This window comes from Charadrius vociferus, unplaced genomic scaffold (genome assembly GCF_000708025.1).
Source record: "Charadrius vociferus isolate BGI_N301 unplaced genomic scaffold, ASM70802v2 scaffold147, whole genome shotgun sequence".
Classification (NCBI taxonomy): domain Eukaryota; kingdom Metazoa; phylum Chordata; class Aves; order Charadriiformes; family Charadriidae; genus Charadrius; species Charadrius vociferus.
Genome location: NW_009649570.1, coordinates 7,826,846 through 7,841,926, shown reverse-complemented (window position 1 = coordinate 7,841,926; position 15,081 = coordinate 7,826,846). Strand labels below are relative to the sequence as shown.

General features: G+C 36.9%; 1 protein-coding gene across 1 annotated transcript in view; it reads left to right on the top strand.

Moving 5' to 3' along the window:
• PARD3B (par-3 family cell polarity regulator beta) overlaps window positions 1–15,081 on the top strand; it is a 406,080-nt gene that overhangs the window by 106,363 nt on the left and 284,636 nt on the right. The window contains exon 3 of the mRNA XM_009890252.1: window positions 660–831. Coding sequence (XP_009888554.1) covers window positions 660–831 — 172 coding nt within the window. The remainder of the gene's footprint in view (window positions 1–659; window positions 832–15,081) is intronic.

The window sequence follows — 15,081 nt, the reverse complement described above, 5'->3', positions numbered from 1 at the left end:
GGAAGGGTCAGTGACTGAGGGACAGTTTTCAGAAGCAACGTAATCTGGTATGAGCTTGCAGGAGAGAATGGGAGGAGATGGTAGAGGCGTGTGTGTATGGGTGCCTAGCTGAACCAAGAGACTTTCATCCTTACAGAGGCATAGGTTGGGTGATTAGGGAAACTCCGCACTCTGTCATTGTGCTGAATGTATCTTGTCCTCATAATGCAATTATTATGTACTTATAAATAAAACATGTATCTGCTTGTTCAGTACAGCTTCCACGGTTGTGTTACCTTTGTGCAGTGAGTCAGTCAGTAGCACTGAAATTTTTTAAAATAAGAACACCCTCTACCACCAAGAATTAAATGCTGTTCTGTGTTTTTAAGCATGTTCAGCCCTAAATGTTTTGGAACAATATAAAATGGTAGCATGCTAATTCTGAGAAAAGCATGCCAGCACAGGATAGTGCTGAAGCCTATACTGAAGTCAAGGTATTTAAACACAAATGCACATGCTTTTGTGAATCTGTGTGTTTATTGTTAGCTGTTCTGAAATAAGATTGTTATTTTTGTACTCCCAATAAAGGATAAATTTTACTTTGCCTTTTCTTTAAAAAAAAAAAGGTGACTTTGGGAATACCTTAAATATACAAACTGTTTTATCTTTTGTTTTGATAGCTGATTGCTGTTTATGATGAGCAAGAAACTCACCCTAAGACTGATGGCGTCAATGGCAATTTGGCAGACAGAAACAGCCCGGACTCTTTTGAGACGGAGGTAGCAGCTCAGCTGGCTGCCTTTCAGCCAATTGGTGGTGAGATTGAAGTGACTCCTTCAGCCCTAAAACTGGGTATGTATATCTTGCATGGTTATTTTTTAATTTCTTGACCATTATGTAGTACTTTGTATTTCTTTTTTCTTTTCTGAGTATGTCTGTAGTCCGGTTTTATGTATTTAAAGAACTTTGTTAGTACCTCATTCTTTGCCTTGCACAGTCTTCAGTGAAGACAATTGTAATGACAAAAGTTGGTCTTCTGAACAATTGATGCTGAAGACTGCAACACAGCACGGCAAATTTGCACCTCAGCCTTGTATCCTGCTGTATGTTATGCCCATCCGTACAGCTGGGGTCTCTTTTTTTTCCTCCTTTCCTTGACTGGATAGGTTGCTGACAATCCTTCATTGTAATCTTCTGAGAGCAGAAGAGATGAAACCTATGCAAAGTATTTTCAAATAACAAAGTCATTGAAAAGAACCTCAGCATTTTTGTTGAGGAACCTGGGTTCAGTGAGTGTAAAATTGCTGTGTGCAAATACTTCTGATTGTCTGAGCTAGTGCCCTGTTCTGGGGGTGGCAGGTAGAAAGGAGATACTCTTTGCAAACAGTTCAGCTCTTTGCCTTTGAAGAAGTTGCACAGCAGAGTCTATTTGCCTCTCTGACTTTAAGGTGAGCAAACTGCCATTAGGAGAGGCTTCTGCTTAATTCCCTCTTATATCAGAGGGTACTATGTGAAGTGCTGCAACTCTGGTCCCCGGTGTTGTTTCAGTGTGCCTGGAAGGCCAAGAGTTCAGACACTGGTTTCCAATTATAAAGAGCTAGAGTCTCATACGCTGAACACAAAGCAGTTTGAAATATTTTCTTGGATTGAGAGCAGGCTAAGCTGTCACCTAGATACTAGATATAGAAGCTTTCAAAAACAGATTGAAGGTGAATCCTCTTACTGTCTGTCTGTAAAGCGGTAGTACACTGACAGCATTTAGCAAATGAATATTGCTCAGGAGAGACTTCTGTGCATTCCACCAGAGCTCATTGTCCAATTCACCCTGTGCTCTTGAGTACTGCTGGTAGACTCCTAACTGTGTGCCATAAACTTTCTGAGTGTGAGTGGGTAGGTTAAGACTAGAAATACTACCTCTAGTTGTGCAGCTCTCATGGAGTAGTCTGATTATGACTTCAGAAATTGAATGTTCACTTGTCTGTTTATTATAATTGCATTTTTAAAGGAAAAGGCTGATTAACAAAAACAAGGAGCTAAAATAAAATTTCTAATAAAGCTCACTGGATGAGGCTGTGTAACTTAACTTCTAATGGAAGCCTGTGGTCATTTTTGTGCCTGATGTAGAAAATACTGAAATTAAAGCTGCATGAAAATTTTTTAGATTCAAATTTCTGTATCAATGGATCACTTCTGTTTTTTCTATATTCTAGAATATAGAAAAATGTCTTCTATATTTAATGACATGCAGGAATTTCTCATACCTAAAAGTCTTGGGAAGAAACTTATTCTTGCCAAAACTTGTATGTATTTGATCTGCATTTTTGGTAAGCATGAGGTATGGAAAAGTTTGTGGCTAAAAGGTCCAATGGTTGAACGGTTTACCACTTCATTTATTGCATATTTTTAAATAACACTGTGTAAACACATTTTAGCATGTTTCAGAATGTAGAGATTGTTCTTTGTATACTTCTGAGCCATATTTAAAAACAAAGTAAAAAACATTGAAAGTGGTTTGTGTAGCATACTGTTGTGCATTGTGCAAACCAGTTAAATGTTAGAGCTCTTGAGCTCACCAGTAAGCTACCAGGTAGTTCAGGTTTCATAGCATTTAGAAAATCCTTCTACTATAGAGCATAAAGGAGATGAAATATAACATGAGAAGAGCAGCCAATTAGGGTTCTATTTTGTTTTCAGTGCGATACCAATATATATTTGAAGTTTAAATGTATGCTTGCTTCTTAAAATGGAGAACATAAATATAATGTGTTTGTCTCAACAGTTCCCTTTCAGATTGTTTTGTTTTACAAGGTAAATGAAAGATTTTCTACCTGTCAGTCCTATAAACTCAGTCTGCACTCTGAAATGTAATTGTTTCTCTTCTGGATTTTACATCACAGATTACAGTTTTTTAGACTTAATTTTTGCCTTGATGTTTGCTGTACAAGTCCCCGGACCTTAAATTATGTCCCTGTTTCCACTAGAGGGAAATTGAAAAGTAAATTAAGAAAGAGAAGGACAATTTGGTTGCATCAATATCATTGATGCATGAACCATAGTAGTCTGGCTTGTCTAATTATTGAATTGACTCCCACTTGCTAGCAGAAATAAATAAGAATAATAATTTTCAAAAGCTATATATGTAGCAACTAAGTGTTGCTTTCTGTGGTAGAGTTGTGTTTCAAGAACTGTCACGTGCTTACCTTTTAGAGTATTTTTGCGGAATGCCTTTAGGGATGAAATGCAGGGAATCCGTTGTGATATAAACTGTTAGACTGTGGAACAATTTTGCCTGTTAATTTCTGTTGGATGTTTTGTAGTCTATGAAACCAGATCCAAGTTTTTATGTAGAAACAGTGTCCATTTAGTGATCTGCTCAGAGAATACTTAGAGCTTGATGCTTAATAAGAACGTGAAACTAAGTGCTGTTGTTCTCAACCGTGAGAATCTGCACAGAATCAGCACTGATTTTAGAAAAGGCACTTGAGATACTGCCTTCAAACTTTTTTGTGTTGTAAATTTTGTATTTGATGCAGTTAAGTTAATCATGTTATACCTGGTCTTAAAACCTTTACTGGCTAGATAGAGATGGCGATGATGGGGGGTTTTTTTTTTTTATTGTATTGTTACTTCTTTCAGTTATGGGTTTGTTTGTTTTTTTTTTTTTTTGTGGTTGATACTCTTTACTGATCAACTTCACTCTGTCTGAAATCATAGCTTTTCCTTATGTAGTTAGTTACGCTTATTTTGCCCTTTGTCACCTGTAACTATGAAAGTCAGTGAGAATAAAAGCCATCTTATATTTGGCTTGAAAGCTAAAAGTACCTTATATCTTACATTGCTGCCACATACAGGCAAAATTTTAGGGCAAAAAAGTAAGTTTGTTATTTTCATGATTATCAAGTTGCTTTCTTAATATTTGGCAAATATCTCCTTAAAACAGTTCAGGAAATTATTTTGCTATTTGTTTTCTTTTCCCTGAAATTAACGCATCTCTACTTTTAAAGCTAACTCGGTGTTCTCAAACAGGTGAAAATGTGGGCTCTTATGTTTAATTTTAGAGAAACACAGAAAGACTTTGTGTTTATGAACACCGTATCTGCTGTGTCCATAACATAAGGTGAGATGCAAACATACTCGAGCGCCTCCCGCCTCTCCCTGCAGAGCTGGATTGTCAGGTGGTGTTGCTGACAGTGTCTGAATTCGGACTGCGAAGTAAGCAATGGCTGATAGTTTCTTACAGCGGAAAAGGCTTTGCTGCAGTTTCTGATACTCAGGGCTGAAATTACTGAGGGAAGCCTGGTCATTCCCTTCTGTTAGGCACAGAGGTCTCAATTTGGTAGTGAGTTTTGCATCCTGGCATTTTCCTGTTAAGCATGATTACCAAAATGGTGGCACGATGAAGTAGTAGTTTCTCCACAGTTTACTTTTTCTATGTTCTGGAGATGTAATACTCACCTATTGAAACCTGCCGTCATCTGTTCTGATGTAGGTGAAAACCTAATGATGATGTCACATGTGCTTTTGCACCCCCAATGACTGTAGCTTTTTGAGAAGTACCAGTGCTGTCTTCATTCTTGTTTGGGTGGGCTGGACGAGTAATGCTGCATCTCTGTTGAAACCTGAAGAGGGGGAAGGGGCATTGCTTATTTTGTTTCCATTCAGTGTAGGTCTTCCAAGTATCTTGCGTGTTTGGTTTAATGAGCAGAAGAGTACTGAAAGTAGATTCTGCAGAGGGGCCTTGGGTTCAGTCACACCTCCGCTTCCCTTTCTATTTTTCATCCTTAATTCAAGTATAGTGCAAAAGAATATCACAGCTTGCAGGGATTTGTTAATTGTACTCAGTTTCTCCTATCAAAATCAAAAAGAACTTTTTTATTTTAAAATACTGAAAATCTTGGTGTATGTGTTTCAGTTGACAATGAAATAAATAGATATCTGTTGTAAAAAATCAAAAAATCCCCATTTGACTGAAAATGTGATTGGGTAAAGAATATATTTCGTGTTACAATACAAATGGTAATAAAGCAGCTGTTAATACATATATTAGAAAATTTAGAGAAGTACACAACCATTTAATGTGTCCAATCAGCTGTTTGAAACAGTGAAGAAATTATCTACTGATTTTGGTGTTTCTGGGGATAAGTAGAGAACATTGAGACGCTGTTGCTGAAGTGACAGCAGAGAGCATGTCTTGTGACACTTGTAAGCAGAACTTTCCAGAGTACACTATTAATGTGGACAATACAATACTTTGCAAAGAATGATACATGCAACAAAATGCCTAAATAGCCGATTTACATTTGAAAAACTGAACAGAGGTGAACTTCAACGTCTCTAACCCACATACTGTTGTAAATTCTTCATTGCCTTTTTTTTACCGTGTTTCTTAGGTATAAAACTGTGGATAGACAAAACCTTACAATGAACAGTGAAATCACAGTATGTTGAATACTTTTAGCTGCATGAGTTTAGCCCATGATAAATGTAAGGTAATCTACACCCCCGTGAAAGTTTGTTTTAAAATTATGTGTCAGAGATGGTCTTCTGGCTGTCCAACTCCTCAGCCCTTCTCCTGCCTGGCATGAAGTCTCTTGTATGTTAAGCATCACTTTTGAACGTGTGTACCCTTAGAAGACTGAACTTAGTTGATTGCCTTTATTCTGTGTTCCAAACTGCTGTTTCTTTGCTGATGTATGAATAAACAGTCATTCTCTCATCTTAAAGATAGCTTTGCTGGGGTAGTGGATGACATTCTTCTGTAGTGCATTAAGATCTTTAGAGAGCCCATGACGGATGGGGGTATGTACATTAGGGATGTTAACAGTATGTGCAAACAGTCCTGTCTGGGATTCTCCAGCTAATAGTTTGAGGTTTTGGAATACATATATGTTTATTGTTAGAGTTATTAAAAGTGAACTAGCAATGTATAGTGGTAAAACACAACTTTACGGCACCAACTAACGGGCTATGTGTAAATTGATGTGATCCTCCTAAAATATTTTCAAAGTGATTTGTTTTAGATGTTTACTCACTTCAGACTAGAGATTTTTAGTAAGTCTTTTCCAAATAAATGTTTACCCACCAGTAGTCATCTGCTCATGAAACTGGTGCATCCATGATATTTTAAGCAGTGGCCTGCAGGCTATTGCTAAGCTGATATCTAAGTGTGTGCAAAGAAAGTGTGCTGCTTCGTAGAGCGCTAGTTTATAAGGAATGCTTTGTGTGGTCATTGGCTTTAACTGCAAGCTAGCTATTCCTGCAGAGCTTGAGACGTAGTCACTTCAGAAGTGTTCCTTTTTTTTATTTTTAAAAGCACTAGTGTGTCATAACCTCTCAATTAACATGCCAGTACAGGTGCTTTGTTTTTAGTAGGAGAGTTTTCAATTTCTTATAAGGTTTTTCGATTAAACTAGCCGAACTGTCTGAGTTTTTAATGTTTGTAGTTCTCTTGGCCCTCATAAGCCATCTTGTAATTTCCTGTGCACCCGTAAGTGTGCTACTGGCCCTTCTGGTTACCTTTTGCACCTAATAGTTCAGGGTTGTTTTCTTGTGCTTTTCCCTGCATGGTAGATAGTGGAACAGGAAAGGGGGAGTAAGAGGTTTAGCCTTTTGGGTTTACTCATGATGTCAGTTTGTTTTTTCCTTTTCAGTCTGTATGAGCAGGAAGGAGAGCACTAATTTATTTATGGAGGATCCATTATATGGACATGTCACTTTGAGCTGGAAATGCCTTCATGACTGGCTCAGTGTCTCATTTGCTTTATTTGATAGATGATGGTCCAGTGCACACAAACTTAGTTGTTGCTTTTCTCTTGCTTCTCTCCTTGGTGTTAACTAGTCATGATTTTGCCTGGAGGAAGGCAGACAGTATTTGATGATACTTGTCACTTCTGAATACTAAGGTAGGAAAAAAAGTGAGGTATGTGTAGGTATCTCAGGAAGCAGATACAATTAGGTTATTTTGATTGTTGGCTATTACAATGAAATTCAGCTTCTTAATTTATACCTTTTTTAGTGTTTCATTAAAATTGAGGTTATATAAAGAAATAATTGCTTATAGCAGTTATTGATAGCAGGTTATAAAATTCTCTTGTAAACTACAGGAGTTTGATGCCTCCCTTTGGAACCTTTCACTGCTAAGTAGGGCAAGTGTCTTGCTTTTCTCACTGAAAGGTCTTACTTTGGTATTTCAAAATGTGTGCGCCTTTATAGCAAATCTCTGATGACGAGATTTTCTTCTTTTATATATACATATATATATATATACACTTGCCCTGTCCTACCCCCTTGAACATTCTAGGCAAGTGGAAAATTTGGGTACGAATGATGGTTGGAATAGCTGCTTACAGTCTCTCTCCCAAAATAAGCTTATGAATGGCGATGATAGCTGAAGTTCAAGCTATGTTGAGGCACTTGTGGTTTTGAACAGTCAGTTCTTTCAGTTCTGGACATCTTATGTAGTGTCATTGGAGTAGACATTTGTTTCATGAAAACAGAGATTGCTACCTGGGAATGCTCCAGCCCTCAGTAGGTCTGGTACAGGATAATAACAGTACAAGCCTAGAAAGTTTTGATTTTACGTTTTGATGCAGTTGTCAGTGTTGTGGCCATGTGCCTTTAATGTTTGGGAAAGGTTATTTGCATTCTTACGGAATTTCCTTGAAGGTGTTTCAGGGGCTTCAGATAGATAATATACTTAATCAGCTTAATATATTCCTGTGGTTTTGGGCTTGCTCTAGCTTAAATTGTGCTTCATGGGGTTGTTCCAATGGCTTATTTAATTTGAATGCCCCGATGCGTTTGGGTTGCTAAGTCAGTCAACAGAGATGCTTCCATTGGCAGTGTCTTACTTTGAAGTCCAAGGGAATTGAAGGCAAGGTTTCTTCCAGGACTCTTTGGAAGTTTCTCCCTTGATAGGCCTGACAGGCCTTAAATTGTTACCTCCAGGGTATGGATGTCCTCTGTTTCTGTGCTCAGACTTCAGAGCTGGGAGAGGATTCCTTCTCTTTCTTGTCTGCTTTGAAGTGGAAGTATTGTATGTAGGCTTGGGGGCATTTTAAACAGCATATATTTGGTTAGTCCTCTTTCAAGCTGGTGTTGAGATATGTGGATATACATGCAGTGTATTTTTAAACAGACAGTGTATTTTTAAACACAGAGGAAACCACATGATTATGTGGTGTTTTTTTAAAGTTAAAAAACCAGGTATGACCTGAAAATTTCACTTGATAAACAAAATGTTGCTAATGCTTATATACAGCATATATGCTGTGTCAGAGTAAGTGGGAAAGACACTTTTTACATAAAACCTATCCTGTTCATCTTAATCTTGCAATGTCAGTTTATTGGCTGAATGTTACGATGTTTGTCAGTACAGTGTGTGTACTACATACATATAATAATTCTCTCCTATATGATTCAGGGAAAATTAACATTTTGAAATTGGTAAGTTTCAAAAGAAATGCACTGTAGAAGCACAGGCTGCCTTCTGTTGTTTGAGGCCACACTGCTTATTTCCTTAAGCAAATATGACTTTATTCTCTTTCTTGGCACTGGAAGGCTGCTCTCATAGTAGCGTTATCAAATGTTGTTCTGTGCTGTTCGTCATAGGTGTTGTGAGGATGACACTGTGCTTGATAGATTTTTCTCCTCTGCAGCATTCAGTTTAATCTGGTTTTAAAGAATTCTGATGATCAATTAAAGTCTACTTGTGTTCCTAAAACAAATGGTTTGTGTTCTCAGGCAAGCTAAAGGTTTGAAGATAACTTTTCATTTCAGTCAGAGTGCAGGCTTGGTATATTTTGACCTCATGACTTAAGCTTGGTATTACTTACTTGTCCTTGATTCATGGAAATGAGCTTTGCACCAGCATAGCTAAAGTTTATCTTCATATTGCAGCAAAAGAATGCAGTCATGCTTTCTGTAAAGATATATACATATAAAAAAATCCATGTGTTTCTCTGCCTTTGGGTTGTCCATTTAGAAAACAAGCCAGTCCTTCCTTCCTTTCCCCATACCCAAGAATTTAGTGGTAGTGTAGGTCATAAATTTATGTGCACAGTTGGTTACCAAAGAACCCCTTTTCTTTTTAATAGCCCCTCTGCCTCTAATTTCCCCTAAGATTGTTTCTCATCAATTATTCTTGTCTCTATTCCCTTTGCCCTTAGTTTAATGTGTCTTACATTGGAGCAGGGGGGTATCCCCATGAAAATATGTTAAGTAAGGAGAAAAATATTTTTTCATCACAAGTTACACATTTTCCTGCAGTAGGTCTCTAGCTGAGATGTTCGTTTCCAGCCTTTTATTGCCTCAGGGAAGGTTTTGGGGGACGGTGATGAATGGGACCTAGAATGATGGAATAAATTCTATTACAAAAGTCTATGTGGCTTTTTGACACGCTTTATTTGATGTCAGTATTTTTGCTAAATTTTTTGTCTATTTTATTAACTTTGATGTTGCTGGTGTTGTATTTGTATATTGTCCAAAGGTAGTATCTCTTAAAAAGAATCAGACCATCCCACTTACCAAACTAAATATTTGAAGGGCTATAGTGTAGTATCATACTGGAAGGCTATAGTGCAATCTCTGTCAGTAGACTCTAGTGCTAGGTAAGACAAAGGAGTGTGTACGTGTGTTTATAAATCTCTACACTACTCTGTGCTGTATCAGCTTTGAGGCAATACTGCAAAATGTCTATTTCATGTTGAAAATGAGCCTGCTAAGCCTGGCTGATTGATAGCTTGAAATTGCTCAAGTTAAAAAAAAAAAAAAGATTTCCATCAAAAAGTCTTGAGGTAGTAGATCACCCTTTTTTTCTTAAGAAACCAAGCTAACATTGTTTTACACATTTTTTTTTAATGTTTGTTTGCTAATGATTGTTTACTGTTTACTTCCATATGAACATGTTCCAGTATACAGATGAAACCATCTTTATGAAAGTCCTCATTAGAGAAGTTACAAATAACAGTTAAATGATTCAGTCAATTTGCCCATTGCCATGAAGTTCTTTTTCATTGCTTTCTATTTAATTTACCCTTTCAAGAGCCTTAGTTGATAGTTAATTTTTTTGTCTCTTTACTTCGAAGTGCCACTTCAGATTTTTGATTGTTTCTCACAACAGATATCTAGAATCTCAGCCAAGTAAAATGGAGAGTTGTGTATTTACTAGTCCTGACTATAGTTGGCAAAAGATGCAGCTCCCTTCCAATATGTTGCACAATATTCCCATAGACACACACTGACTGTTGATTTATGTTTTGCTTTCTTCGTAACTCATTACTTCAGTAGAAGGAAGTCTGTTTACTGTAGACATTAAGTAAAAGAAAGATGTAGTATGTTCACTAGAAAGACTAATCCTGCAGAGTATTTTGGTCATCTCTTCTTAACCCTCACACAAAAAGGGACAAACGACCCTCTGATTGAGTATTTTTTTAACTTTCCTACAGAAATAGTCATCTTACCATTTTAAATATTAAGACAGATTAATAGGGAATGATTATTCACTTTCCTCACTACATAAAAACTAGGAGTATTGGACAAAACTATCGTTCAACAGATTACAAAGCAAAACAACCCTAAACTAACATTTTCATGAAGCATTCAACTAAATAGTGTAATTTGGTGTTACAGGCCATAAGTCAATGAATTAATATAGAATTAGACAAATTCACAGGACTCATCAGTGACTATTAAAGTATGGTCTAGATGCCGCTCTGATTTGGAAATCTTTCAAGCGTTATTTTTTTCAAGCTGGTAGGATACAACAGTTTGTTACGCCCTCTCCCTGAGTATTTGCTGCCACTGTTAGATGCGGAAAATGGGTGAGGTGGACCCAATATTGCTGTTCTTATGTTCTTATCAGTCTTTGAAACCTCCCAGAAAGTTTCAAGTTCAGGAGATTTCACTATTTTATCTTAATGTCTTTTAAAATTGGCAGGAAGAAGTTTGAAATTTGAGACTAAAACTAGTTTACCATGACCAGAATAGAAAATAATCATAATAGGACTTCTTTTTTAAGGAAAGATCAAACAGAAAAGGTTCTTAATTTAGATTAGGTATATAAAACACAGGTCATATTTAAATATTACAAAAGCCTATACTAATGCTGTAATTAGTGATACTCCTTTAAAATACCATTAAAATATTAAAAAAAAAATTATTTAACTATTCTACTACTAGCAATAAAATGCTACCAAAGTGCTATTCAAGCTGTACAGTTTAGCTGCCAAAGTTTTAAAGAAAATTAAACCGTTGAACTGTGGAAAAGTGACTGCATAAGCACCTGTAACTAATGTTAGCTGAAGTGCTAAACCAGCTTTTGGCAGCGTGGCCTCTTTTGCAGGTGCACAGAATATTTTCTTTGTGTCAGTTTATTCAACTAGTACAGTTCATTAAGTATTTAATTTGAAGTTGAGGAATGGGCTGGGAATTGAAATAGAAGAAATGCTTATTTTCACCTTTCAATCTGTGAATAAAAATGAGGTGCGAGAGTCTGAGATCTATTAGTTTTAAAATCTTATAGGATATATTAGCCTAAAATGATTGATTTAAATTCAGTAACTACAGATAATATGCTGCTTAAAAAAACAGTCTGCTTAATAAGCTGAATGCTTTTTGCTGTGTCCAGCAAGTTGGATGACTAAGGCGTCTGGTGTTTTTAAGTATATCTAACGTTTAGTTTCCATTGATATCTGAATGCCATTTGAAAGAGACTACATTTAAAAAAAAAACAAAACAAAACCAAACCAAACAAAACCCCAAACCCTCTAAACCAAAAAACTTTGCATGCGTGTGTGTAGGGAAATTCTAAAATAACAAGAACTAATTTATTTTTTTCAAATGAGACTTAAAAATGTAAAATGTTTGAAGCAGCTCTAATTTTTAGTCTCGCGTCTGGAGCTGGAATTTGGAGGCTGTGTGTCAATCAGTGGGGGCACAATGATGGTGTGGTTCACAAAGATGTTTCACCTGGACGAGAATAGGACGAAGCTTGGCCTGTAGTGGAAAGTGCTGATTCTTGTTGGTAATAGCCAGTGTGTTCTCACAAAGCTCCTAATTAGTCTGCCCAGCAAGGATAAGAGTCGCACATTTTGCTAGAGCTTGGGTTGGGAAAAAGAAATCGCAACTCCCTGTTGTGAGTGAGGTGATTAATCCTTGCACCAGGAGGATTCTGCTGCAGCTCCTTCCCTTCTGCCTGGTCTCTTCCACATGGTACCTGCTTTGGAGTGGTGACGTGGTGCTCCCAGCACTCCAGTAGCTGTGCATGTTCCCTGTCTGTCTCATGAGGAGATGAAAATAGGAGCACTGTGTTGACAGGGGTGAGAAGATGCTGAAATTACTCTAGATCTGATGTGTGTTGTGATCTAATGTGTCAGAAAAGAAAATCTGCTTAAGGTCCAAACTGATGGCCTGTCATTCAGCTAGGAACTTTCTTGAGAGAAATTTTGAAACAGGGAGAAAGTACCAGGGTTACTTGTACATCTTCTGTAGATACATCTGTATCCTAGTGCCTTAAGATGAGAAGTGGTTAACGTCTTTTCATATGGATGTGGATTTTGATCCTGAAAATGGGATCTACATTAACTTTATTACTGAAATAATGTATGTAGGTGATTCTTATGTGTCCATCTTTGAAACTCCAAAAGCTAACTGCAACTATAAATATTCCTTAGTGGTTTCATTAGGCACAGTTTCTGACAATCACACCACTAAAGAAACTTTGTTCCGGTCATAAAAACTGTGAGAACAATTCTTGTGCTTCATAACTGGAATCTAACTTAATATGTTATAGCACGTGCAACCAGAGAAAAATCATTCTTTTGAGGAACACCACCCCAGAACAATCTCTGTTCCAAGCCTTTAATGGGTTTTACTTGTAGATGATTGCTTTTATTTTTCTTTGTAAAAAGAAGTACACCTCATTTAGAGTGACAGGGAAATACTTTGTTCTGCACTGGGTTAATATGTAAAAGAGAGAGTTTGCTGGAAATGGATTTTCATCTGTTTATAGATTTAAGTCAATTGTCTTAACTGTTACATCATCCTAGTTCATTAATCTAATCTTGTATCCATGGGAATTTAAAAAGTGCAGTATGCACTTTGGAAAGAACAGATAGTGGTAGATCTGAAATTGTATTGATAGGTGCTATTATGAGCAATTTGAGTTAGCTTTAAACATAAAAGTCACATCGTCAGAGCATTACATATTTAAAAAAATAAAAAAGAAGTGATATAGTCCTATCACAAGCTAGAATGTACAAGCTAATGTCAGCTACATTTTAAGTACATGGCAGAACCATTACATGATGCCTCAGGTAACCAATAAATCTGAGGGTGACCAAATTTACCCACAGTGATTGCTTAGTGCTCTCAATAAGTGCTGACTGGCAGAACTCTCTGTATGTCTCTTAACAGGAAAATTCTCTGATAAAAAGAAAAACAGGCATATATTAATGACCTTTCTTATATTTCCTATATTTAAATACTAATTAATATGCTGCTTGCAATATTTTATTTCGAGGGCCTGAACTGTTTAATGACAGTTTAAAAGTCATTCCAATTTTCTGGTTTAAATGGTGGTGGGTTTTGTTGTGTCTGTTCAGAGATCTGTGCAATTGCCTGTGCAATTTCACATTTGTGTGTGCATGCATATAGTATTTATGGTGTTTTGTTTCAACTCTGACTTGAAATTTTGTTGTGATTTCCTCAGAAGGAGCTCTACAAAAATATTTTGAGGCACAGGCAAGTGAGAAAATAATTTGTCTGTCCAGGCAAGTGTAATTTTGAAGCAGGCAGGAGAGTAATTGTCATTGATATGGCCTTTAACAGCTGACAGTTTGATACGGACTTGATGGACAGCTTTTTTCCCATCATACTCAGCATTTTCATATGCAGGAGCAGAATTTAAAATTATGACTTTAAGTGTGTAGGTGACTTACTGTAAATCTCTTTCTACTCACTTATGGCATTCTGTCCAAGTGTATCTTTTGTTCTCTAAAATAGTTCTTCCCTGTTACCTGAAAAAGCAAACAGACCAACCTCATAATATAGTGGTTGCTACTGATGCAGTGGCAACGTATGTGCTTGCATTTCCTATGTTCCGTGATTTGTCAGCTTACCCAAAAGTCATCTGAGAGTGTTTGCACCCAAAGCAGTGCTAAAATCAGTTGTTAGTATATCATTTGACTGCATTGTAGATAGCACAGCCTACTGAAAATGCTCGTGGGTGATAAACTCTGGTTGTCTTCAGCAGCTTTCTGAATTTGGCCCTGTAACAACCTAAATCCCCCCAAATAAAAGGATTTCAGCCTGGAGGTGAGTTGTGCTTTCCTGAGCAAGGAGAGTTATTAGCCAAGAGTGAAATTGAGGAAGAGTTGGAATAATCTTCTTTTGTGGTAGTGATCACCCTGAGTGATACTGAGCTGTCTAAATTAAGGTGTCAGATTTGATGCCAGAACTCAGAGCCTAGAGACCCTGAAGAGTTTAGGGGAACCCCAGGAGGGGCACTTGGAACTCCAAAGTTCCCCTGACCACGTTTAGATCCTGAACTCCAAACCTTACATTATTTATCTGAGGTTGCACAGCATTCTTAAATTCATCACATCTGGTTAGTCAGCCCCCTCCTAACCTCAGATGCTGATTTTTTCATCTGCCACAGGGCTTAAGTGAAAGTGCACTCCTATTCAGGGTATGTTTTAATGTCTGTGTACAGCTTTTTGGTGAAATTAATAAAAATAAAATAAAATAAAAAAAAAAAACAAAATAAGAAAAATAGGATTACATCTGGCGTGGAGATGTTTCTTTTGCCATTGTGTTGATGCAAGTTTTCAGTTTTTAATTGTGCACAAATGGCAGAACTTCTCTTTTCTGTTTTTTTTTCTAATGTAACCAATTTAAATCTAAGTGTGGTTTCTACCATATGCTTGTTTCAACCATATTTGCAGTTAAAAAAAAAATGTTTCCAAAACATAGGAGATCAGGGAAATACACTGTTAACCATGAATCTGTGTAGATACTAATTTTTGAGGGTGATGCTAGCAAAAGGAAAAGATTGATCTACATGGCTTGAAACTAAACGATACAGAAATTACTTTAAGGAAGGAA